At 39.3% G+C, this 26,232-nt stretch overlaps 1 protein-coding gene across 1 annotated transcript; it reads right to left on the bottom strand.

Annotated features, from left to right (window-relative positions):
- Positions 1-2,548: 2,548 nt before the first annotated feature.
- Positions 2,549-25,979, bottom strand: LOC134755175 (autophagy-related protein 13 homolog). The gene is made up of 7 exons (XM_063691680.1): positions 25,571-25,979; positions 21,568-21,721; positions 21,138-21,332; positions 20,331-20,511; positions 19,674-19,821; positions 10,285-10,428; positions 2,549-8,267 (listed from the first exon to the last, which is right to left on the bottom strand). The coding sequence occupies exons 1-7, from the start codon at positions 25,751-25,753 to the stop codon at positions 8,052-8,054; spliced, it is 1,221 nt and encodes a 406-aa protein (XP_063547750.1). The 5' UTR covers positions 25,754-25,979; the 3' UTR covers positions 2,549-8,051.
- Between the last annotated feature and the right edge of the window lie 253 nt (positions 25,980-26,232).

Genomic DNA, 26,232 nt, shown 5'->3' on the forward strand with positions numbered 1-26,232 from the left:
AGCCCTCCAGTGGTGAAGGCCGGATTCGAACCGCTAGGCCACCTCGCCACGGCGGTACCCGTCCCAATTTCTCGACTATATGCCATCTTAGTAAAACTATAGGCGTCTATATGTTATAGTAGTGTGACTACTTAAAAAACACAAATCAAAATATTTAATAAAATAAACCAATAGGATAGGTGCGTTGTTGCTTCAGATGCCCGAAGGGCTAACTGTCCAGAAAGCGCGGCTCCATCGACTCAGAGAACGAGACAATGGTTTTCACGTTTCACGATATGCCTAGGAACTTCATGATCTGGCGGATATTACGATCAGCCGACGACATATTCAACAAGTTTTTATCGACATGTGACTAAAAAAAATCGACAGCAAAATATAAATCAGCTCAAATAGTTTACACACACAACTATGACTATTTCGCTTTCCTGAGCTACATATAATATGCACATTTAACAGCACTTAAAATGTAAATAATTTAAGGCCATAAAGAAAGCACGTTTGTACACAACCAGGCGCAGTGGTGGTCGGCAAGATAAATAATTAACGTTAAAAAACTATTAAAGGTTTTTATTATTATGTTTGAACAAGTTAAAATATTGTTTTTGTCATTTTGTACTAAAAATGACTTCATAAACTGGTCTATATTACAAGCAGTGAGCCTTTTATTATTCTTTTTAAATAATGAATAGAATCAGGCGTTACTTTGCGGAAATCCATATTAATTAATACAAAAATATTACTTTTGTATTAATTCTTTTTAATTTTTATTATTCCTACATACAAAAGATATCAATGTACATGCACTATAATATAATATTGTCAATTAAATTACAAAAAGTCATAAACAAATATAAAAATTCTAACCAAATTAAATAGAAGGAGGAGCACAAAACACCGAAAAAACGAAAAGCCAATATATGTATAGTTGGTCAAGCAAGCAAATCTTGTCAGTAGAAAAAGGCGCGAAATTCAAACTTTCTATGGGACGATATTATTATTCCTTCGCGCCTACATAAAGTGTGGACACGAAAAAATCCGATCATGCGTGACATGGTGAATTTTTTAAATGAATGTGGATTTTCAAGCAGCACCTCTCTTTTAATAATTTGTGGATATCAAACCACACCATAAAAATACAACCATAATATAACGTTAGGTTGTCTGTTAGTTTCAGCATCATATACTCCACCGTGCCTTGCCTATATTCCTTTGACAGTCTTTACCAAGTTTTCCTGTTAAAAATATTTTTATTTTATTTTCTATTAGATAACCTAAATTATACCTTATTACGTCCTCTTTTTATGATAGCAAACATTTTTTTTATTGTATTCAATTTGATATAGTTCTAAGGCTTTTTTAACTTTGGTAAATTGGTAAATACCTCCCATACAAACACAATTTTCAGCGCTCGGAGTAGAAGTCTTCTTGACTGCTGCAAATAGAAGTTGCAAAAAAAATTTTTTTTTTTTATAATATAATATTCTAAAGTGCATAAAACAGCTTGTAAAAATATAAATACAATTGTGGCATTGTAGCCGGAAGCGAGTAAAGTTTATCAGAAAACGCTGTTCAAAAGAATATAGGCACGGTGGAAAATATAATACAAAAAGTCAAAGACAACCCAACGTTATATTACGATTTCTCTTATAATGCAGTATGATATCCACACATTATAACAAAAAAAACTGCTTGAAAATTGACATTAATTTAAAAGATTTTTCCCCTCACTAGCTCGGAAAGCCGTCTTTTATCCTTTAAAACAAGCGGGGAAAAACGCATTTTATCCACTAGTGGGGAAAGTAATTTGACCTTGGATGGAGCGTGTTTAAGTCACAGTCCTAAAATTTATGCTTATGTCATCCTAGTTCTGTGGTTTAAGTAGCTTTTGACAGATAACAAAACGTAAAACGCTCATAATAATGGTTCGTTCGATATTAATTATCATTAAATAAATGGTTTGAGAATTTAATAAAAAATACCAAATTTGGCTTTATTTAATGATTTTAAGTCATAAACCTTAAATTCCATAAGAAACATTTGTTTTTTAAATGATGTTGAATGTAATTCTGAACGCACAAGTTGAGTCGATGCAATTTCAAAACGCATCGTCAGAAATGTCAGCATTGTCAACAAAATTTTTCTCACCGGCTCCGACACGTAAAAATGCACAACTTTTGGAGTTTTCTGTTATAATATCGTATTATCGTAAAAAAAAAAGCGATTCCAGTGACGAAGATGATCTAACGCCTGTGGATGTTGCACTTTCCTCGCTATAGTGAGGGGAAAAGTTTTGTGTTACACACGGGTGCAAATGTATTTTACTTCTCGTGTGTTGAAACACTCGCTACGCTCAGGATTCTATTTTAGAACCACTCGCTACGCTCGTGGTTCAACTATAGAATCATTTCGCTTGCTCGTGTATCAATTCCACACTCGCGGGTAAAATACAACTTTGCACCCTTGTATAACAAATAACTATTTTCGTGTCCACACTTTATTTTAAATTTGCTGCCTTTTTCCACTGACAAGATTACCTTGACCAACTATATAAAAAAAATTTTTTTCGTAACTCAAATTGATGACATATGAGTATCAATTTGGGAGTCACAAAATCATGCAGACCTTAGAATATGAGGTCTATAACAGTTTATAGACGTTTATAAATGTAACATAATAAATAATTTATTATTTATGAATATTTTATATCGTTTACAATCTTGTAACATAAGGTATCAATGAGCATATTTAATATTTTTGATTTTGATTCGGTCGTTATGTTGTAATGTATGCCGTCCCCCTGACGCAACCCCCGCCCCGGCCCTTTTAGTATGAAATATGTCCCGGTGGTGATTTTTTCTTCATTTTTGAGAAAAGTATTAGAGTTAGGAAAAAAGTGTCAAGGTAAGAAATAATCCTTAATAAATTCTAAACAGAAAAGGTTATATGTATTTTTTTGGTAAGACTCACCATATTCATGTATTAACTTGTTGAAGTTCAATATAACATAGTACTGAAAGAAATCGTATAGGGAGAACCAGCTTGTTCAACAGCTAAATTTTGTCGAAGTTAATCTAGCTATAACATAAAAATGGTGCATCATATCCAAAAAATTAACATAACCTCTTTTGTTAGGAATTCAATAAGGATTATTTCTTTCATTGTCACTTTATTCCTAAAATGTGTACTTTTCCCGAAAAAAAAAACTCAACCGGGACATATTTAATGCTAAAAGGGGGGTTGCCTCAGGGGGAGGCAACCGGACGCAAGTGTGCGTAAAGCACCATTTCCAAAGGTCTGTATTAAAGGTCTGGTAAAGGACTGTATTAGTTTCAATATGGATATAGTTTGTTTTTCAAAAAAACATAATTTGACCGAATCACTCGTGTCTTCTGAGTATATTCAGTGTGACAAATAATTAATATAATCTTTAGCATAATACCAAGATATATACAGGTTGAATAAAAAATAAGTGCATCCCCGTTGCCAGGGAGGTTTTGGGATTATACTGAGCAACTTTTACTATAGGCAAACCCCGAAATCGCGAAAAAAAGATTTTACTCTCCCATAGAAAATGAACCAGCCAAAATGTATGAAAGCCAATTTTTTTTCGCGATTTCGGGGTTGGTCCCATAGTAAAAGTTGGTCAGTGTAATCCCAAAACCTCCTTGGCAACGGGAATGCACATTTTTTACCCAACCTGTAGATTGATTCATACAAGCTGGGATTTTAACATAACTGAGCTAAGTACAAACATTGAACAAACAATATCGGTGGTGTAATAACTAGTGAATTACATTAATGACTATACCTTACAGTGGCGGGGAGTCAAACATATCCCAAACAATTATAGTTTGCATCTTCTCAAATGATTTTTTTTCGCCAAAGACCCTAATCTGTTAAATAAAAGCCTTTGTTCCTTTTCTGCGTGCGCGTACCCGTTGTTGGTGAGCGCGGGACCATTGTGCATCAGCGAGTGGCATGCGCCCACAAACGCACGCACAAAAGGAACAAAGGCTTTTAATAACAGATTAGGGTCTCTGGGGAAAAAAAAAATCATTTGAGAAGATGCAGACTATAGTTCTCTAGTATTAACCAAACCGAAACATTGAGGGTTTGTAAATATGTACAGTAAAGTTATTTAATTTCCTACCCATTTTGTACTTTGTCACAGTGACAATAGTAAAAGGTCTCAGTGACTTTCATATTGATTGTCATTGTGACAAGGTACTGACAAGGTTTGACTGTACAACGAAAATTATTCCAGCCTCGGTCACTGGATGTGGCTTGGTCGCTTTTTCTTTAGTACCTATATGACATCAATACTCTCACGAGGAACCCGAAAGATTTTTAACAGTGTATTTCTGATCATATTTAAAGACTAAAATGTCCTATAAACTTTTCTGGGATTCGCCTAGTTTTCAGAGTTAATACAAATTACTATTGTTACAAAAGTGCAAAACGCCTTTTTGATGGCAAACTTGCCACTATGGGACCTAGTAGGACCTAGTCTAAATATCCTTATGGACAGATATCAAAAAGTGTCAAGAAGAAACACTGCAAAAAAATAGATTTTACGAAAAAAAGAGTATCAATTAATTGATAGTTTTACTAAAAAAGTAATAACATTTACTTTTTACTATTTTTTATGTACAAATACATTTAAAAAATCTTTAAAAAGAAAAACATTTTTTTTTGACGAAATTGACCTAAACTCATATAACATTTTTTCCTTCTTATGACCTCAGAAATGCGTGGTTAAAATCTTCCGGGTTTCACGTGAGCGTTGTATTTCAGTTTATAATACAACGAAACGCTTCGAGATAAGGCCGGCAGTAACCTGTGTCTTCGCCAGGTACGTGAAAAGCCGGTGGGAGAGGAGGATCGAGTTACGTCCGTAACTCCACTGATATTTCGAGCTTTTCTCGCAATGATTGCTGACAATCTAAACTCACTAAATAACATACCCACTTAAAATAAAGCTAGTATTTTATTAACAATTTATTACTGAAATATCAAATTCTATAACAGTAACAGATTGGCTTAGTAAATATCGCTTCGCTTATATTTCATATTTAATAAAATATTATTCGCTTCAGTGCATCGCGAACATATATTATACCTACTTATATATTTTTACCATTTGACCGCCAAAGACTTCAGAATACGCCCGCGGCAACAGCCGAATATAAACCTTCTTGCATTCACATAAGGTTCACGATAGGCGCCACGTACAAAGGGTTAAATATCTATTTATTCAAGCTATACATTTATATGACTATTTTTAAAGTTTTTGCAGAGACCCATACTTAATAAAGACAGCGTATATGTAAAAAGTTACGTTTCAGTCCTTGCTTATGGGAGTATTACCTATTTTTCTAAATCGTTGTTATTCATGTGATATCGACTTTACTACTTGACGTAAGAGTTCTAAAGCTTAATTTTTATATATATTTTTACTTACACAAGTACTGGTCGTGTAGGAGCAACTGAAATTAAGACTCCCCGGCAAGCTCGGTTCTCCATACAAACGTAGTTCCGCTCTCATTTTAAAACGACTAGCTAGATTGCTCTAAAACTTTGTACTTACAATAGGATAAGGTATATCTATGTCCGTAATTAGTTTATGTAGCTTCAGATACCATAGTTAAACTAATTACAGATCTAGATATACCTCACGTCATTGTATGTGCAGTTTCATTACACTCCAACACGTAGTTTAAAAATGAGAGCGGAACTACGTTTGTATGGGAAGGTGTTATTCGGCCGAGCTTGCCGGGGACTCATAAGCGGTCGCGCTTCCATACAAAATTTATATGGGAGTGTGACCTCGATTGTCTAGTAGTTAGGATGCTCTGTTTTTCTCACTGTTCTCTCATTTAAAAACAGTTTTCGTTTATTTACCGAACGAACACTGTGCAGCTAAAATCCTTTTCATATCACTGATTCCATATGACTGGTTTTAGCTTAGTTAGGTGAATCAACATTTTAGTCACTTCCTCCCAGAATCGTTAGATTCGTTTTTGAATTTGGAACCTTCACTTATTCAAAATTAAAATTACGTTTTGGAATAAAGCCTATATATAAGCGCCTCTGGGACTCAGGAGGGTATTACCACAGAATAAGTAATGGTATTATCATACAGAACGGCCATGCGCCGCCCCGCCCCGACTCAAACGACCTCGCCCCGCGACAGCAGATTGACGACCGTTTGCCGGACACTCAGTACTGTTGTCAAGCAACTTACACTATGAGGCATGCCGCGTGTACAGACGTGGCGTTCACACATAGAAACGCAAGTGATTTTTGATATATAGCGTGTCCGCGCTGTGGTATAACCCTGGTTTTATAGTATTTCAAATAATCAAACCTACATTTTTCCTCCCTTTGAACGTATCGTGCGCGGCGCGCCATCGTGAGCCTTATTGGCAGGAAGGTTGTTATTGGGCTGTAGCGGCGCGCGTCAGGTCGTCTTTGGCGGTCAAAGGGTAAGCCTATGCTGCGTAACAGGGATGTAACGGATCTGGTTTTATCGGATCCGAAAGCGGAACTAGATGTTTTAAATTTAGTTTATCGGAACTAGAAACGGAATCGGAACCGGAACCTGACTGAGAGGTGGACGAGATGTTAAGGGTAGGTCTATTGAAAATGAAATGCATGTGGCAAGCGGGTAGATGAGCGAATTACGGGTATAAACTTGTTTGTGGTTTGATGTACGCCGTTCCTGTCCCGACGCCGCTCTAAGCTTTGACATCCGATTCAAAAGTAACGGAACCGGGACCGAAGCGGATGTGTAATACCAAAGATAGATATAACTCGGTAATAGATGGATACAGTCTAAGGAAAAAAAGTGCCTCGAAAATCAAGAAAATTTGATCAAATGGCGCCACTACCTTTGGCCTACTCTCGAATAGATGGCGGTTGACGGTTTCGTTTGTTATTTAACAATTTTAACGCATATCAGTGAAAGGACATGGGTCAAAATCATATAAAAATAATTAATGCAAATAAAAAATCATTTATCCATATATAAATACTTTTTTATTGTACCTCGATATGTGAATTAGGAAACTATAGGTCTATAAAAAATCAATTTGTAGCTATTAGCTAAGTTGCTTATGTTTATTTTAAGACTGTTTGTTTCTCAATAAATAAATAAAAAATAAATAAATACATTTTATGGTATTTTTATACATCTTCATTTTTAGTTTTAATCGTGTGTCGATAGATGGCAGTGAATTTACTGTGACTAATAAATTTACTATGACATGCTCTATTCTATTATACATCCTCTTTGGTAATACCAATCGGAAGTTCCGACTTAACGGAACCGGAACCGGTGCTCCGTAACATCCCTACTGCGTAATAAAACAAAAAAAGTTGATCCACTTAGTTACCGAACGCAACAAAAAACCTTTATAAAGCCATCAAGATTTTCTAACACTTATAAAAGGCGTGGTCTCACTCCGCGATTTCGTCGCGTCGCTACAAGTACCTGCGGCCGCCTCAATTTTGAGGTTTTGCCATAGTAATGAGGGCTACCGTTTTTCCGGTCACCAGTTGGCGCCACTGTGGATGTAGGTCCAGAAAAGCAGATCTCAAAATCCTTCTATGCTTATTTTTATAAAATCAATACGTTCTATATACACAAAGGTATTTTAGCGTCAAAATGTGCTATTCTTTCAACCTGTTTAATTTTGCATATATCTTATTAGGCACTTTTTTTAAACCACTAACATTTATTGAGTTATATCTATTGTTTACCATGATTAATCAAAGATGGACAAAAATTTACTACAATTATGAATAAGGAGTGAAAATAAGGAGTAAAAAAGCATGAAACCCCCAAAACTTATATGCATTTGACATTTTGAAAGACCTCCATCTACACTAGCGCCCCTAGCGGCGAAATTAAACGCGGTAGCCCTCGTTACCACTATGGAACGGACGCGTGCTCGCGCTCGCGCCGCCTTGCGCGTAGTAGATGCTAGACACGTTTTGTTAGGGAGTGAATCTTCTGTACACTAGTACTATTGTATATTCTGTGCTTATAATCAGTATTCCCCGCCGTCTTCGCTGAACATGGAGGCGACCATGTTATCGAACTCGGGCACGGCCTCCTCGAACATCTTCAGCTGCTGGCTCAGGTCGGCCGAGTCCGCGGGCTCCGCTAGTATGTCCAGCTCGTCGCTGCACGAGCGGAGGTGCACGCACTCTTGGTAGAAGTTCGCCAGTTCCGTTATCGGACTGCCGTCGGCGAATGGGAAGTCCTGTTATAGGGTATTCCACAATTTTTTATTAATGGTGTAAATTGCATTAAAGCAAAGCAGATAAACGCGATTAAGTCCTGTGTCAGTTTAAAATTATGAGTGAAAATCGTGTTAGTTTAAATCAATATAGTAGATAGTAGTTATAAATTTTACTGTTTCTACGCCTAATGGCGAGACCATGGTGATTCTATAATATTATGTTCCATCATTGTGAAACCCCACCTGAACAAGCTCCACACCACTGAGATGCGCATGTTACGCTGGTCAGCGGGTGTCACCATGATGGACAAAATAAGAAACGTGTATATCCGGGGTAGTTTCAAAGTAGCGCCAATAACAGAAAAGCTGACGGAAAAACGTCTGAGGTGGTACGGTCATGTACAGAGGCGTCCAGTAGACTACATGGTTAAGGTAGCGCTCGATATTCCAACGACGAAGCGAGGAAGTGGAAGACCACCTACCACCTGGCTGACGACGGTTCAGCGAGACCTGAAAGAGCTTAATATAGACGCCGACATTGCACTCAATCGTGCAGAATGGAGGAAAAGAACAGGGAAGGCCGACCCCAAGTAAATGGGAACAAGGCCTAGCAGGATGATGATGATGATGATTGTATATACCAGTGTTCTACAGACAATAAATGAATAGGCTAGATAACAATTTTTTTATTAATGGTATTAGTCGATCAGATTTGTTTTGAGGATCAAATGTCTATATGGGACCCATTGTTGTAAAGCAATACAAAAGTCACAAATGATGGTCAAAATCTGGCACCCGCACTTTATTGACGTAACGCTTCTAACAAATTGGCATTACATCGTGACGTCAGCATGTAACGTCGCTATTGCTTAGAAGCCGTGGAAAACGAGGAAATTGCCATTTTGTCGGTGATATATTGCGTTTATGTATATTGTTGCGATACAATATATTTTTTAATAAAATGTAAGGAATCGAATGGTATCATTATTTTTTTTCCTATTTAGAAGTTAATTTTGTTGTTTTTTTTTTAACTTTGAAGTCTTGTATTTATTTATTATTCTCATATATTTTTAAAGTTTCCAATTCATTGTGATAAATGGTTCATTTTCTATCTATTTAACTAGATTTAGTTATAAAATTCAACATGTGTCAACAACCCTATTCAGGTCAACTTGTGTGGAATTCTTACCACGAGACTGTTGTACCGCTCGCCGCCCTTGGGCCCGCGGCACTTCTATCTCATAGTTTTATATATGTCGGCGGCCGATCGTAAAATCAGGCCGATCGTACAGTTCCTGTGTAATGTTTTGACGGCAATCACATTAAACCAATAGATAGGTAGGATAGGTTCGTTAGGTTGGTTCAGATGTCCGAAGGGCAAACTGTCCAGAAATAGGATCCTCCGTCGACTTAGGGAACGGGACAATGATTTTCACATTTGACGATATGCCTAGGAATTTCATGATCTGCCTGATTTTACGATCCGCCGCCGTCATATACACGACACGGCTAAGAGATCATTTGGGTTCATCCATTAGTTACGTCACACGAATTTCGAGGTTTTTTGACCCCTCCCCGTCCTTGTCACACTTGGTAACATCTGGCAAACCCCTCCCGCCCTGGTGTGACGTCACATTTTTTCAATGAAATCGGCAAATCGAATTAAGTATTAATATTTTATTAAAATATTTTTGACAAAAGAAATATTCGCACTTAAACTATCGTGAGACATATTTCAAAAACATGTCGCCAAAAGCGACTAAAAATAATAGTGAGTAAAAACCGTACTGATAAATATTTTAAAAGAAATATTAGTAATTTTATAGCCGAAAACAGATTAGGAAAGAAAATTAAACGATTTAAAACGGTTATCGTTCTAAAAACTTGTTATTTAACTGTACAGCAAATAAAATAATATTAATAAGTTAATGTGACGTCACAAAGGTTGTGACTCCCCCCACCTCCCCCTTGTCACAAAATGTCACATTTTCTGACCCCCCCCCCCTCAACTTTTGATGTAATTAATGGATCACCATACCATGAGAGTGTTGTACCGCTCGCCGTCCCGGGCCCGCGGCACTTCTATCGCCTTGCTCGTGCTGCACTGGGCCTCACTGTCCCGCCCTTGGATCTCCTTTTTCCTCTCTTTCAACTTCTGTGCGTCTGCCAATAGTTTTAATTTCTGCAAACATGAAACAAAATAAAAACGATATTAACGCCTCGTCTTTGTTGGGGCATCTTCGGGAGCCACCGCCGACGCAATGCATGGTGCGGGGCGCGGGATAGTGGGGCCGGCAACGGCCATTCTCTCAGCAATCTTGCGACGGACGGTCGTGCCCGCCCGCTTACAGTGATATTAACACCTATGTATCACCAAAGTTAATTATTATACGTGCATGTATTGGACTACGAGTGTCATTTAACTCACATCCACGACCCCAAGAACTTCTCGTCCACCCCTACATGCGTGGACAAACGAAATTCCCTTCCTCTTTGTTTTAAAGGGATTTTTAAAACTTCACATTTTTTTTTTTCTAACAAAGTGATTATATAAAATAAGGCTTTGTGTAAACTTTATCATCGACCCCGAAATAATAAATAAATATTATAGGACATTCTTACACAGATTGACTAAGTCCTACAGTAAGCTCAAGAAGGCTTGTGCTGCGGGTACTCAGACAACGATATATATAATATACAAATACATAAATACATAGAAAACACCCAAGACTCAGGAAGAAACATCTGTGCTCATCACACAAATAAATGCCCTTACCGGGATTCGAACTCATTACCAGCGGCTTCACAGGCAGAGTCACTACCCACTAGGCCAGACCGGTCGTCGAAATAATACTTACAAATAATATACAGTAACAAACGAAGCTGGCGGCGATCACTAGTAAGTAGTATTAGGGAAAAGTATCGATAATTTATTTTATCGATATAGGAACTCCCTATCTAGTATGTGTCAATAAATTCTGCCCCATAGAATCCGATGTCTGGTCATAATATTGTAGCTGGTGATTTTTAATTTAATTACTATTATTTGAAGTTCTTTAATTAAGCTGCTCCGATGATTATTATGTTTTTATCAGCTGAGCTTTGTGCTTCCGATAAGTCCTTGTAAAATTTTGTGATGTCTTCTTCACTTGAGCTCTCAGTAGGGGAGTAAACTTGTATTATTGAGAGGGGTCCATCTTCAAATTTCATTCGTAGTAATGCGACTCTTTCTGATATTCCCTTAAAGCTTAAAATATTGTTATTTAATGATTTTTGAATGATGAAACCCACTCCATAGAGGCCCTTAGTTTCACCCTTATAGCACAGTATATATTCTGTATGTTCTTCAATAGCACATCCCAGTTTTCTCGTTTCTGCGAGTCCTATGATGTCCCATTTGATTTTTTCTAATGCTTGGTTTAGGTCTAACATTCTTTGTTTTGTTGATAATGACCTTACATTATAAGTGCACACTTTAAGATAGTTATCCTTTTTTGATATTGTTTTCTCTTGTGATTTGATGCGGTTAGTGTTGATGGTGTTCTTTTGGTGTTTAGAATTAATTTTTGTTGATTTTTTGTTGGATGGAGGGTAATAGTCGTCTTCCCCCACGGTGACAAGCCGGGTTGGGGTGCTTAGGTTTTTTGATCTTAATTTGGGTGTTAATGCAGTATTTGTTGTTGGGTCGTTCCGGTGGTATTGGTTCTTTGGTTGCTATAGGATTTTGTCGTCTTCCAAGTCATTGTTAGATCTCCATTGTGAAAATGCATTTGTTTTTATTACTTTATTAGGGTTTCTTGTAGAGCCTTTGCTTGGCACAGTGGAGGGTGAGTTAGTTGGAGATCTCCTCCGTTTTTCATTTGGATTTGGATTGTCCCGTACAATTAGTTTGTCATAGCGCAAATATGCAATTTTTCCTTTGCTTATTTCTTCTTTTGCTTTGATTTTAAGCTCCCTCCTTTTTTCCAGCACGTCCTTAGGGTAATCATCAGTAGCGTAAGTTTTGGCTGGGAGCTTTTTATTGTTTTTAAGCACCATCAGTTTACGCCATTCCAATGTTACGCTAACTAGGATGGGTCGGCTTCTTTCTTCGGATTTTCTTCCTAGTCTTTGGACACTACTAATTTCCCATTTGTCCCAGTTCAATGCTAAAATTGGACATCCCAAACCAGAAGAAAACACCATAATGGGAAAACATGGATATGGGGAAAGAAATGCCAGGGGCGAACGCCTAATACAGTATGCATATGAGAACAACCTATCTATAATGAATACATACTTTAAAAAGAAAGCATCTCGAAGATGGACATGGGTCTCACCTGATAACAACACAAAAAACGAAATCGACTTTATTCTCAGCCCTAAACCAAATACTATAAAAAACATAGAGGTGTTGAACAATGTAAGCTTTCCCTCGGATCATAGACTAGTAAGATGTACTCTTAATACAGAAAAACCTAAAGTCAGTCGAAGAGTGTTTAATTAGTCGACGCGCGACCTTGCTCGTGAACGTTCGCGTCGTACGTGTGTGCAACTTTGCAAAATGCCGCCTGATGTAGTTAAATGTACGAAGTGCAACATTGTGATTAGTGAAGTTCTGGCATTTGTGAGTAATAAGATAAATGTTATGAACGAAGATAGCATAAGTCGCTTATGCATCAGTGCGTTCTCGGAGAGTGACATAACTACTGCGAAAGACTTGTTATTTGATGCAATGTCATCATCACTACGAAAGAAAGTTCGAAAAAGATCGGGGAAGACATTGCGCAACATAGATGACATCGTCCGTACCATAAAGGAGGCACATCCAGATGAAGTTCCCATTTTCGTCGCTCGCGAACTACATAAGCTACCCCCCATTTTATGGGACCACTTAGACTGCTCAAGACTTTTAAAAGACATCTTAACGTTACAACACGATGTGCAGCAATTAAAAGAGAACTACGCCACAAATGAGCGGGTAGACTCATTGGAATCTAAGCTAGATGAGATTAAAACTCCTGTACCTAATAGGAATGACTCCTATCGTAACGTTAATATGAGACGTGGGGCATTTGCTAGTAGCTTTGAGTACAACAGCGGCCCAATGGGTTTGATACCTACGGGTTGCGAGCCGGACCGATCGCAACTCAGTGATAGCATTATACCTACGTTGCCCAGAAATGCAGCTTCCTATCGTGAAATCAAGCAGGCGGATATGTACTCTGGACCACCAGATTCAAATAACCAAGTATTAAGTGACGTGCAAAATAATGTCTCAATCGTATCAGCTGTGAGAAACACGGTGGTTCGAGATAAGACGCGTAGTAACGCGGCGATGACTCATGCACCGGAGTTTAAAAAGCCGGCCGTTGAGCCGATAGTTGCACCTGCGCCCGCGCGTACCGAATCAAAACAAACATCATCTTTTGCCGCGGTTGCGAGTGGAGGTGAATGGAAATCGCAAGATATGGATGAGGAATGGCAACTGGTGCAAAAACGAAGGCTAAGGAATAGGTTCGTTGGAAAAAGAGGGAATGCAGCCGTAAGCGCTAGCGATAAGTTCAAGGCCGCCGACATAAAGATGCCAATTTACATTTATCAAGTTTCGAAAGATGTAACGGTAGAAGAAGTCACGGACTACGTGAAACAGAAATCCGAGTTAGATGTAACCGTGGTAAAAATTAATATGAGAAAAACAAAAGACTATAATGCTTTCAAAATATTTGTGCCAAAACATAAAATGGAAATGTTTATGAGAGATGATTTCTGGCCCGAGGGCATATTGTTTCGGCAATTTTATGATTTCAAAGAGAGGCAAGCGGTAGATGTGGCTAAATAAATAAATCTAATAATAATAGTAATAATGGCAAATATCACAAAACTAATTAGTTTTAACTGCAAAAGTATTACTCGATCTATTGAATGTGTGAGAAAGCTCTGTGGTAAGGCAGATATTATTGCGCTGCAGGAAACATGGCTCCTGCCGCACGATATACCATACCTCGGAAGTATAAACTCAAACTTCGGATACACCGGCGTTTCGGCAGTCGACACAACGGCCGGGGTCCTGAGGGGCCGGCCTTATGGCGGAGTGGCCCTGTTGTGGAATAAAACTGTGTTTCCGTGTGTTTCGGTAATAGTGTGTAATAGTCCTCGCCTCGCGGCGATAAAAGTCGCGCTTAGTGACCGCGCGTTGCTAATAATATCAGCCTACATGCCTACTGCCTCGGCCGACAACTTAACGGAGTTTATTGACTGTCTCAGTGAAATTAGTGCGATAATCGAGAGTAGTGATGTGGAAACTGTTTTTATACTGGGGGATTTTAATTCGCATCCAGGTGAGCAGTTTTACTTTGAACTAATGAACTTCAGTGATGAACAGAATTGGTCGTGCGTAGATATAGACTTGTTACCGACAAGTACCTACACTTTTGTAAGTGAGGCGCATGGGTGCCAACGCTGGCTGGATCACTGCATTGTGACTAGTGCGGCGCGGCAAGCCGTTGTGAATACATATGTTTTAAATAAAGATGTTTATTGGTCTGATCACTTGCCATTGTTAGTTGAATGTAATATTGCAAACATTGTGCCTAAAATTGTAACTAGTCCGGTAGCCTGTAATAAAGTAGTCTGGGGTGAAAGAGATAGTAAACAGATAGAACAGTTTCATGAATATTGCAATTCAAAATTTAGAGACATTAATTTTCCCTCCATGTTTAATGGTTGCGCAGATAAATTATGTATTGATCAACATCATAGATCACTTTTGGATACTATGTACTCAAATATAACATGTATACTTACGGAGGGCGCGCGACTTTGTCATAACGCGCCTAAAGGTAAGAAACATAAGTACATACCCGGCTGGAACAAGCACGTAAGCTGTGCTCACGGGGAGGCGCGGCGCTGTTATCTATTGTGGTTATCGTGCGGTAAACCGGTTTCCGGAGATGTTTATACTAAAATGTACGAATCTAAAAGAATTTTCAAATCTAAATTAAAATATTGTCAAATTAATCAAGATCAGATCCGAATGGATATTATTGCGCAGCTACATTCTAGTAAAAAATTTGGTAAATTTTGGAAATCAACTAATAAATTAAACCCTAAGGCGGCCTTGCCTGTGAGCGTAGCTGGGCTGCATGAGCCGAGTGATATAGCCAATGCGTTTCAGCGACACTTCAAGGTAGAATCACCGCTGTCCCCCCCGTCTCATAGGTGCGATGCTGTGAGTCATCCTGAGGTAAATATTGTGAGATTCTCTGCTAAACAGGTAGCTTCAGTTATTAATAAGATGGTGCGAGGGAAGTCTCCCGGGAAGGATGGCTTAAGCATAGAGCACTTGAAGTACGCGGGTGTACACCTACCAAGAATTCTTGCATTGTTTTTTAACCTTTGTTTGAGTCATAGTTACCTGCCGGATGAACTTATGCACACAGTAATTGTCCCTATTGTAAAGAACAAAACAGGTGATGTTTCTGACATGTCCAACTACAGGCCCATCTCGTTGGCCAATGTTATTGCTAAGGTGCTGGACAGTCTGCTAGACAAACAGCTGGCTAAGCATATCCGCCTGCACGACGCTCAGTTCGGCTTCAGACCTGGCCTATCCACCGAATCTGCCATCCTATGTCTGAAGCAGACTGTCCAGTACTATACGGCAAGAAAAACGCCTGTATATGCCTGTTATTTGGACCTGTCAAAAGCATTCGACCTCGTATCTTACGACGTGCTGTGGCATAAGTTACAATCTGATACGGATTTGCCGTATGAAGTTACCTCGTTGCTTAAATACTGGTACGGTAACCAAGAAAATTGTGTGAAGTGGGCTGGAGCGTATTCGATGACATATAGGTTGGAGTGCGGGGTGAGGCAAGGGGGGTTAAGTTCACCCCGCCTCTTCAACCTGTATATGAATCGACTGCTGGAGGAGCTCAGCAGTGCCAGTGTGGGATGTTCCATAGACGGAGTGCGCGTTAATAACATCAGCTACGCGGATGACATGGTGCTGCTGAGCCCCTCAGTGAGTGGTTTAATTAGTTTATTGCGCAAATGTGAGTCGTATGCAGAGGCCCATGGGCTCAAATACAATGCAAACAAAAGCGAGTTTATGCTGTTTAAAGCGGGTAATAAGACCTACAGCGTGCCCCCTGTGACTCTTTGCGGAACTCCTTTGGCACAAGTTAAGCATTTTAAGTATTTGGGCCACTGGGTCACTGAAGACATGTGTGACAATATGGATATCGAGAGGGAACGCAGAGCGCTGGCGGTGCGCTGCAATATGCTGGCTCGTAGGTTTGCACGATGTACTGAAGAGGTGAAGGCTACGCTTTTTAAAGCATATTGCCAGTCCTTCTACACGTGCAGCCTGTGGACCAGTTATACGCAGCGGGCATACAGCGCTCTGCGGGTACAGTACAACAACGCGTACAGGGTGGTATTCGGGCTGCCGCGACACTGTAGCGCATCGGGTATGTTCACGGAGGGACGGATCGATGGTTTCCACGCGATCATCAGGAAGCGGTGTAGCTCGCTGTTGAGGCGATGGCGCGCCAGCTCGAATACCATCCTCTGCACGTTGGCTGACCGGTGGGACACACCGTGGCTGAAGCACTGGGTGCAGCTACATGCCCCATTATATGAAATTCTATTTTAATATTATGTTTGTACTAACCCTAGATTTAAGTATTAGTATGTATGTTACTAACACATTATGGACTTATTTGTTCGAAATAAATTATTATTGATTGATTGATTGATTGATTAATACAGTCCCCAACAAGCTGAAGAGTGTAATAGAACGAAGTAACTATATTAAAAATCTAGAAAAATATGTAACAACATCAGAAAATTCACTGATCGAGTCCGAAGATGTCCAATCCCTAAGTAATAAATTGGAAATAATAATAGCAAAAAGTCTACAATCTACTAAAAAACCAAGCACTACCCAACACAGAGTTCTTACCAATCAAACACTTAGTCTAATTTCTAGACGACATGAACTATTGACCATGAAGCCAAGAACCAGAGAAATTAAAGAAGAATTAAAGGTGATATTCAAACAAACAAATAAGGCAATCCGAAAAGACTATGATAGCCATAGACAAGCAGTAATAGAAAGGAACATGTCAAAGTTCAGAAGCTCAAAGAGAGCTTTTAAAGAACTTGCTACTTGCAAAAATTGGATACAATCTTTGAATGATGAAAAGGGAGAAACTAGGGATAGAGATGATATAGTGAAACATGCCACAACTTTCTATGCTGGACTTTACAAAAAACCATTACAGGAGGAAGAAATTAACTATAACTGTAATAAAGAAAATACTTCAGAAACAATCCCAGAGCAAATAACTATAAATGAGATCCTAAAACATATAAAAAAATTAAAACCTGAGAAAAGCCCAGGAGCAGACAGCATCTCGAATGAAGCCCTAAAAATAGGTGCTCCAATTTTAATAACATATCTAGTAAAACTGTTCAACCTAGTTTTGAAAAACAAGGAAGTACCAAACCAGTGGTGTGAATCCAACATAACACTACTCTACAAGAAAGGGAACCCGCTTGACATCAGCAACTACAGACCTATAAGCCTACTATCAACAATATATAAACTCTTCTCATCAATAATTCTGAGTAGAATAGCTCCAAACATCGACAGAAATCAACCGGTTGAACAGGCAGGATTCAGATCACACTATTCTACAACCGACCACATCCACACCATGGAACAGGTTATTGAAAAATATAAAGAATTTAATAGGCCACTATATATAGCTTTTGTGGACTACTCGAAAGCTTTCGATAGTATAACACAGTCATCTATATTGCTTGCCCTAAAAAACAATAATATCAACAACACATATATAGACATAATAAAGAATATTTATTCAAAAAGCACAAGCAGAGTTAAACTAGAAAGGCAAGGCGAACCATTCACAATTGGGAGAGGAGTGAGACAAGGCGACCCACTCTCTCCAAAACTATTTATAGCGGTTCTGGAGGATATTTTTAAAAGGAATATGGATATCAAACAAAAAACTAACGCATTTAAGATTTGCTGATGACATAGCCATCTTTAGTGAATCAGCAAAAGACATGGAAAAAATGCTACAAGAACTGGACTTTAAAAGCAAAAAAATCGGCCTGCACATGAATGCATCTAAAACTAAAATCATGTCAAACTACAACAAGAAGACTATCAAAATAGAGGAAAAACCCATAGATTATGTGGAAGACTATGTATATCTGGGAAAATTAGTATCTTTCGCAACAACCAGTAATGAAAATGAAATTGATAGAAGAATAAACACAACCTGGAAGAAATATTGGGCACAAAAAGAAATTCTCAAAGGCAAATTACAATCTTAACATGAAAAAGATCATAATGGACTCCTGCATTCTTCCTAGCTTGACATATGCATGCCAAACATGGGTTTACACGGAAAGAGCGAAGAACAAAATTCTATCTTGCCAGCATGCAATGGAAAGAAGTATTTTAAATTTAAGAAGAATACAAAAAACAAGAAATATAGACATCCGCAAGAGAACAAAGATAACAGATGCCCTGCAGTTTAGTCTGAAACAAAAGTGGAGGTGGGCAGGTCATGTAGCAAGATATCAGGATCAAAGGTGGACAAATCTTGTAACAAAATGGCCAGGCCCAGCTGGAAAGAGAAGAGCGGGAAGGCAAAGAAAAAGATGGGCAGATGACATTGTACAGGCTGCGGGAAAAAAATGGATGGATGTTGCCACCGACAAAGAGAGGTGGAGACAGATGGAGGAGGCTTATACCCTTGGGGACCACTAATGTGGGACAAAGCTAAATAATAATAATAATAATAATTAAGCTGCTAGGACCTACTAAACGGCTATTAAATTAATCAAATTAAATATTTTTAAACATAAACAAAAATATTAAATTAAAAAAGTTAAACCTTGACTTTAAACAAAGTATTTTACTTAAAACCTACATGGTTCGTATGAATTAGTGACATTATTAAAAAAGAAAGCTATAGCTTTTTTTTCACAATTCATAATTCCCGCGGGAACAATATAGGCCTTCACCCTTCAGTACACGTGCATGAAATAAGATCTCTTTCGAGCAAGTGGGATGAAGAACTACTTAGGGCCAGTTGCAACAACCACAATTAACAGACTGATCAACGTCAAGCAGCAGAGAACTATGAAACTTCCCATACAATAAAATTTAGCGAACGCTAAAACGGTGACGGTTTGGTGCAACCCGACCTTAGTGGCTCTGAATGAATGAATGAATGAATGAATGAATGAATGAATGAATGTTTATTTGTATCAAACAAGCGTATATATACAGGTGTTTCATTGTTGTTGTGTTTTTGTTTCTGTGAGCTGTAGACCTCGCGATAAGCTTGGTCAGAGTCAGGGGCTCGTTGCTGTTGTAATATATGGGGCAGTGGCAGTACTGACCGTGTCGGGCTCCAGCAGCCAGCCGACGGGTTCCGGCGGCAGCTGCTGGTGCAGCATAGCGTGTAGCTCGCGCATCTTGTCGGCGTCCACGAACGCGCCCGCCGTCAGGGGCTTGTTCAGGTCTATGCCTTTCCTCTCGTTCTCGCGTCTGAAACGGGTGTTTAAATTAATGAAATTAAAAATGGCGAAGTAATGGGGGCGTCCATTAACTGCGTGAGGTCCCTAGATTTAGAGAGTTGTGTCAAATTTCGCGAATTTTAGTCTAGAAACATAATTTAATTTAACTAAATATAATTTTCCCGTATTTTCACACTCTTTAATGACATTTTCATTACACTCGCTCAGAAAATGTCACGCAGGCTTAGCGTTTTCCCTAGGGAGTTATGAAGTTTCTAGTAGTATAATTAACAGTTTTTTGTCTTTATACTTCATTTTTGTATCGCAAGTGTGATGAAAAACATTTTGTGTTACTCGGGGCATAATAATATTGCAAAAAATCTATAAATCGCTCCAGCAAGCCGCCGCGATTTAACTTAACTCTCGTTTGCAATATTTAACTTACGCCCCATGTTGCACATTTGCACAATGTACTATTGTCGAGACTTCCCTCTCTCCCACGTGATATTCGGTTTGACACGTGTTGGCTTATATACTCACTTGGGTTCAGTCGGGAAGTGGTCGCTCTTCACCATAATGCCCCCGTTGCTGTTGAGGATGTCCGCCGGCTTGAGTCGGTCCTCGGGCAGGATGGTCATCTTCGTGCGGTACCGGACCTCGATGAGGATGGTACCTATCGGCGTGTGGAGCTCGCTCACTTTGATCTCTTTGTGGTTGCCGCCTGGAATAATGTTATTTAATAATCATGTTGAGAGAAAACTGGTGGGGATCACATTGAGAGACCGTAAAACAAATGAATGGCTGAGATAACAGAGCAAGGTCAATGATGTTATAAAACGCGTAGCCAGTTTGAAGTTGGAATGGGCTGGTCATATAGCACGAAAGACCGATTCATGGAGTAAACGACTACTCGAGTGGCGACACTGGCGACCATGGGGGGAAGAGCGTCCTCGAAGTAAACCCCAGGTGCGTTGGGACGACGACATCAAGAGGACTGCGGGGAAGCAGTGGCTCCAAGTCGCACAGAACCGTGATCAACCCATTATTCTGTCCACCATAGATCATGGTCATCTCCATGTTCTGCGCCTTCGACATCTTGTAAGCCGGGGTTATCCTCGGGATATCCATCTAGCTGTGTGTGCAGTGAAAAGGAATGTTGAAAGACCGATGCTGAACAGATCCACATTAGGCTATCGATTTTGTGGTACATCTTGTAGGTCTCCTTGTTCTGTGCCTGGGACATCTTGTACGAGTGGGTTATCCTCGAGATATCCATGTAGCTGTGTGTGTAATAATTCACCTCAAATATCCTGCCGACACTATATTAAGTATAGTTGCAAAACTAACCTAACAGATCCACATTAGGCTGTCCACCGTAGATCTTGTGGTACATCTTGTAGGTCTCCTTGTTCTGTGCCCGGGACATCTTGTAAGCGGGGGTTATCCTTGAAATGCTCAGCGTGGATTTCAGCATCACGCTCATCCTGTAGTAAATCGTGGAGACGGATGTCAGCGGGGCTTCGATGCAGGGGGCTAGTTTCACTGAGAAAAGAAAGTTGAAACATTAAAGCAAGGACGCTAATCACGAACATTGACCCGCCTGTTCCTATCTCTATCGCACGCGCGTAATTAACGTATGTTGCTGTCCCACCCATGATGCCGGCGGACAATGCCATTGCGCGAAAGGGACAACAACATAACTATACTAATAATAACAAACCGAAGGTTTAGTTTTGCTCTAATTTCAGCCGAAACGTGTAAGAAATCGAAATCTCACCTGTCCACAACTCTAGCACCATCTCATCGCCATCTATGGTTTTGAGTGATATCTCAATACACAATATATTGGTGAGAGCGGTGACCACTTCGCCATTGAGTATCCGTTTCGTATCGTAGTTCACTTCGGGTTCGTCGGGGATGGACAGGTTAAACTGAAAAAAAAAAAAAACGTAAATTCAATGATATTATAGTAATTCCAGATTGATTATAGGAGTTCCAAAATTGAAGCACTTAAATTGCACACAGTGGCGTAGCGTGAACTAATCTAGTCGTGGGCGAAATTGCATCTGCGAGGCCCTTTTCTTACACTGTGCCCGAAGGGACCTCGCGCGAGGCCCTCCTTAGGCCCGAGGCCGTGGGTGACGGTCCACTTCGCCCACGCCTAGCTACGCCACTGATTGCACAGATTGGTTCTTTAGTTACACCAAATTGATTGTAACAGAGGGGTAAAGTCTAAGAAAAAAACGTGCCTCTTAGTTTGACATCCAAAACAGATGGCGCTGTACTATGCCATATGTTTTGCGGTCACTGAATTGTAAAACGTCAACTTTTGACAAAATGGATGGAGCTGTACAGCGCCATCTCGTTCACCTGTCAAATTGGAAGCACGAAATTGTCTTAGATTCTACACATCTTACACAATCAATGTATATTTGGTTGCACCTAGGCAAGCGAGAGATGTGCACGTGCTAACGAGCTCCCGCACACCGCACGAGAAAGAGACCAAGCTAATGTTCAAAAACAAGTGGAACAAAGATGAATGGTATTCGAAAATTAATCAATAATCAGCCAAAACAGATTCATTCATAGGCACAGAACACTTATTTCTAAAGAACTCGTATAGAGCAATTATTTCATAAAACCGATGCTGCCAAAAATACAGGGGTGCGGGGGACGAGGTGGGCGAGTCCCGTGCCGTGATTGGTCCATTCAAAGACTAGTGGTCCGCCGACTGAAGTAGGATTGGTGGCGTGATTCGAAATTCGAAAATTTATCAAGTAAAGCTACTGTAGTGGCAGAGGGGGGTAGTGGGACTATCAAGGGCCTGACACTCTTTGATAGAGAAAGATAGTCTTATTGCGATTCCTATAAGAGGAAAAAGAAAATAGTGCCATGCTTTGTCCTTATCACCGACCGTGTGGCATCATAGGTAGGAGGTGATGGCGAAATACCGAAATTTATAAGAGTGAAAGAGAAAAAATCCTATGCTGCCCAAATATTATATGAATATTTTTTCTCTTACCCCCGGTCGCTCGGTGGCGCGTCTAGAACTACTTGTATATACTATGTCTATGGGGACTATGCTATGTCTGTAGAATACGTGGTCTGTGTTCATCGGTAACTAATCAAACGAATATGGAAATATCCTTTTGTGCTCCTTATGAATGAGTATAACCTTTCTATAGATATCTGTATAATATTATTGATTCATTGCTCATTGAGCGAGCCTAAGGTCCATGTAGCTATTGGTTCAGTTTCCCCACAATATTTTCCATCAACAAGAAGCAACTGGTATTTTTATATAGCCTGTTTTGTGCCCCACTGCTGAGCAAAGGCCTCCATTTCTACCGCCACTCGTCACGGATTGCTGCATGCTCTCGCCAGTCACTCACATATGCGTTGAGGACATCTCCCTGCCATCTTTCTTTGGGTCTGCCTTTGCCCCTGCACCAGTGGCTACCAAACTATATTACATGTTGTCCTAGGGCACCCCGGATGTGCATAGGGCCTCCACAAGATCCCTCCACGCCTTTCTATCTTGAGCAACCGTCTTGGCCTCGCTCCAGCTAATTCCTACGGCTCGCAGCTCGTTCTCTACGCTCCGCCTCCAGGTGTGTACGGGGCGTTTGCGGGCTCGCTTTCCGTCCTGAGGCCGCCACTCAAACGCGATTCTGGCCTTGTTCGCAGCTCCTCTTCGAAGGGTATGTCCGATCCATCTCCATTTCCGCAGCGCTACTTCTTGGGCGATCGGAGGTTGTCAGCACATACTCCACAAATCCTCATTCCTTATGGCCCTCCGCCAGAAAATGCGGAGGATCGACTACATTACATAATAACATGTAAACCCTTTCAAAATTTAAACAAATCTCACGGACCCCTGTCATAAATATTTTAGGAAAAGAATTACACTTAGGTCTCGTCAAGTATGTACGTACGTAAGTAAGTACTAAAAGATTTCTTAATAATTATGTTTACAGTAACTGACCTACTGCGGACCCCGGATAAACATGCTACGCACCCTGTAGCATGTTTTTTAAGAAACCCTGACGTAAAAGAAAAGTCATAGAAGTATTTCAAAGGTGTGTGTGACATCCCCAATTCGCATAAGAAATGAGGAGGCTGTATAATGAGGAGGCTTGAAAGTTAGTAGATGTTATAAACCTCTCGGAGATGATTGTAAACATTCATGTTTTCAAGTAAAATTGCGGGACACTATATCGCGGTGGGGGGCAGGAGTTACTTTTTCGCCGGTAAGATATTGCAGCAGAAGCGAGTTTATTTCGTTTTATTTAGGCACAATAGACAGACAAAATTCAAAACAGTATTAAATAATTGGTAGGTTTTATATAAAAATGCCATCCAAAATAAGCATGCACAGTAAGGGGTCATCCATTAACTACGTCACACGAATTTGAAGATTTTTTTACTCCTCCCCCCTGGTCACATTTGGCAACCCCCTACCCCCTGTTGTGACGTTACATATTTCGCTGCCCTAATATTACAGGGTTCTATGTTACATTTTCAAGATAGTTGAAAATCGACAATGTCACTATGATAAAGTTCAGATTTCAGTTTGATAAAAGTGAAACATAAAACCCTGTAATATTAGGGCAGCGATTTGGCAATTTTGTCTTCAACGAAATCAGTGATTTAAATAAAGTATCACAATTATTTTTTAATTATTAGTAATTATATGACATGCAATTGATTAGGAATAAAAAATCACGAATAAGAATGATTTATCATAGTAAAACCCTATTTTCAACTGGAGTGAATATAAAAAAATCCAAAAAATGTTTGAAAACAAGTGAAGTTAACTCCCCCTTGTCATATTTTATTAACCCCCCCCCCCCCTAAACGTGTGATGTAATTAATGGATGACCCCTAAGATAAAATAACAATGAGCAATAACTATCCTAGAATTATAAATTTTATCCTAAAAACTATACTAATAAACAAAAACTACATATATAATTACATACAACATCTAAACTTGCTAAGTATTATAGTTGAGTGATTAATGCACCTCAGCTAGCTCCAGTACAATAAATGAGTATTCCATACTAATATTATAAATGCGAAAGTGTGTCTGTCTGTCTGTTACCTCTTCACGCTTAAACCGCTGAACCGATTTAGTTGAAATTTGGTATAGAGATAGTTTGAGTGCCAGGGAAGGACATATGGTAGTTTTTATTCCAGATCTCATCCTTTAAGGTGGTGAAAAGGGGGGTGGAAGTTTGTATGGGAAATCGATAAAAAGCAGATTGGATAAAAAATAAGCTACCCAAATTACTAACTATGTAGACAAAGTCGCAGGCAAAAGCTAATATTTCAATAAAATGATAATAAATAACCTCCCTCTGTCTATTGTTTGTTACAGCATTGCTTTGTTGTAAACCTAATTGTGAAGTTTACAGTCAAAAGGAATGGGGTTGGCCGGTTGAAGTATTTAGCAGATGGCGCCAGCATAGCTTGCCCTGTCAATCCCTAGAATTGTGTCAATTTTTTGTTTTTTTTAATGCCCTGGATGCCAGCCCTTTAAGCCAAATTCCATAGAAAAAGGGGCAAGCTATGATGGCGCCATCTATGCAAACCTTTGACAGTTGCCAACCCCATTGTCAAATTTCCAATTGCATCTATTATGCTAGTTGTATAAGACAGTCAACAAAGTATGAGTTTAGGCGGAACCTTCTTTATTCTTATAGGGAACGTCTAATTGGCATGAAAAGCTGAGTAGTAGTGTGTCAATCTACTGCTTTACACAGTTGAATATGTATTACCCATTGTAAGTTGCTTGGGGACGTTGACAAGGCGCTGTTGTCCAAAGGTTTCGTGTTAGAACACTCGTGAGTGATCTTTTTGCCATCTCTACTTTGCACGACGATTTGGGCCACTTTCAGGGTTAATATTTTGGCAAATTTATACAAGCGAGCCCGCTCGGACTCGGCATTCGCCGCTGCCATGCTATCGCGAGCGATATGGTTACAATAACAACATTATTCAAGCCATTTACGCAGTTACAACTTCCAATAAGATAAAACATTTAACACATTTTAACCACATGTTTAAACTTGTGCGATTGTATTATAATGTCCATGGAAAGAAATTTTATATTTTACTACATTAAAAACATACTGAAACATTACTTTGATTTAACAAAACAATAAAATCGTAGACAAAAAATCACGAGGATCGAGGATGCAATGACTTTACGAGAGGTTACAAAATATGTCATGTCAAAAAAGTTCAAGACTGTAATGCCTTCCTATTGGTGGAATTGTACTGGATAGCTTACTTTTAGGAATGTGATTGGCTGATTGAGAAATAGAAAAACATCGTTAACATAAGTTTATTTTGGATTATTAATACTATATACAATTGTAGCTCTTAACATCTACGTAATAAAGATCTAAATCCTATATATTATTCTCGAAGTACTTCA

The sequence above is a fragment of the Cydia strobilella genome, chromosome Z (assembly GCF_947568885.1).
Source record: "Cydia strobilella chromosome Z, ilCydStro3.1, whole genome shotgun sequence".
NCBI lineage: Eukaryota > Metazoa > Arthropoda > Insecta > Lepidoptera > Tortricidae > Cydia > Cydia strobilella.

Bases quoted from the DNA above. Each gene is read 5' to 3' on its own strand.
- LOC134755175 (XM_063691680.1), bottom strand. From the start codon at position 25,753: ATGGCAGCGGCGAATGCCGAGTCCGAGCGGGCTCGCTTGTATAAATTT. The intron at 21,333-21,567 runs GTGAGATTTCGA...TTCTTTTCTCAG, and splicing joins GGTGCTAGAGTTGTGGACAG to TGAAACTAGCCCCCTGCATC. The intron at 19,822-20,330 runs GTGAGTATATAA...CACCCGTTTCAG, and splicing joins CACTTCCCGACTGAACCCAA to ACGCGAGAACGAGAGGAAAG.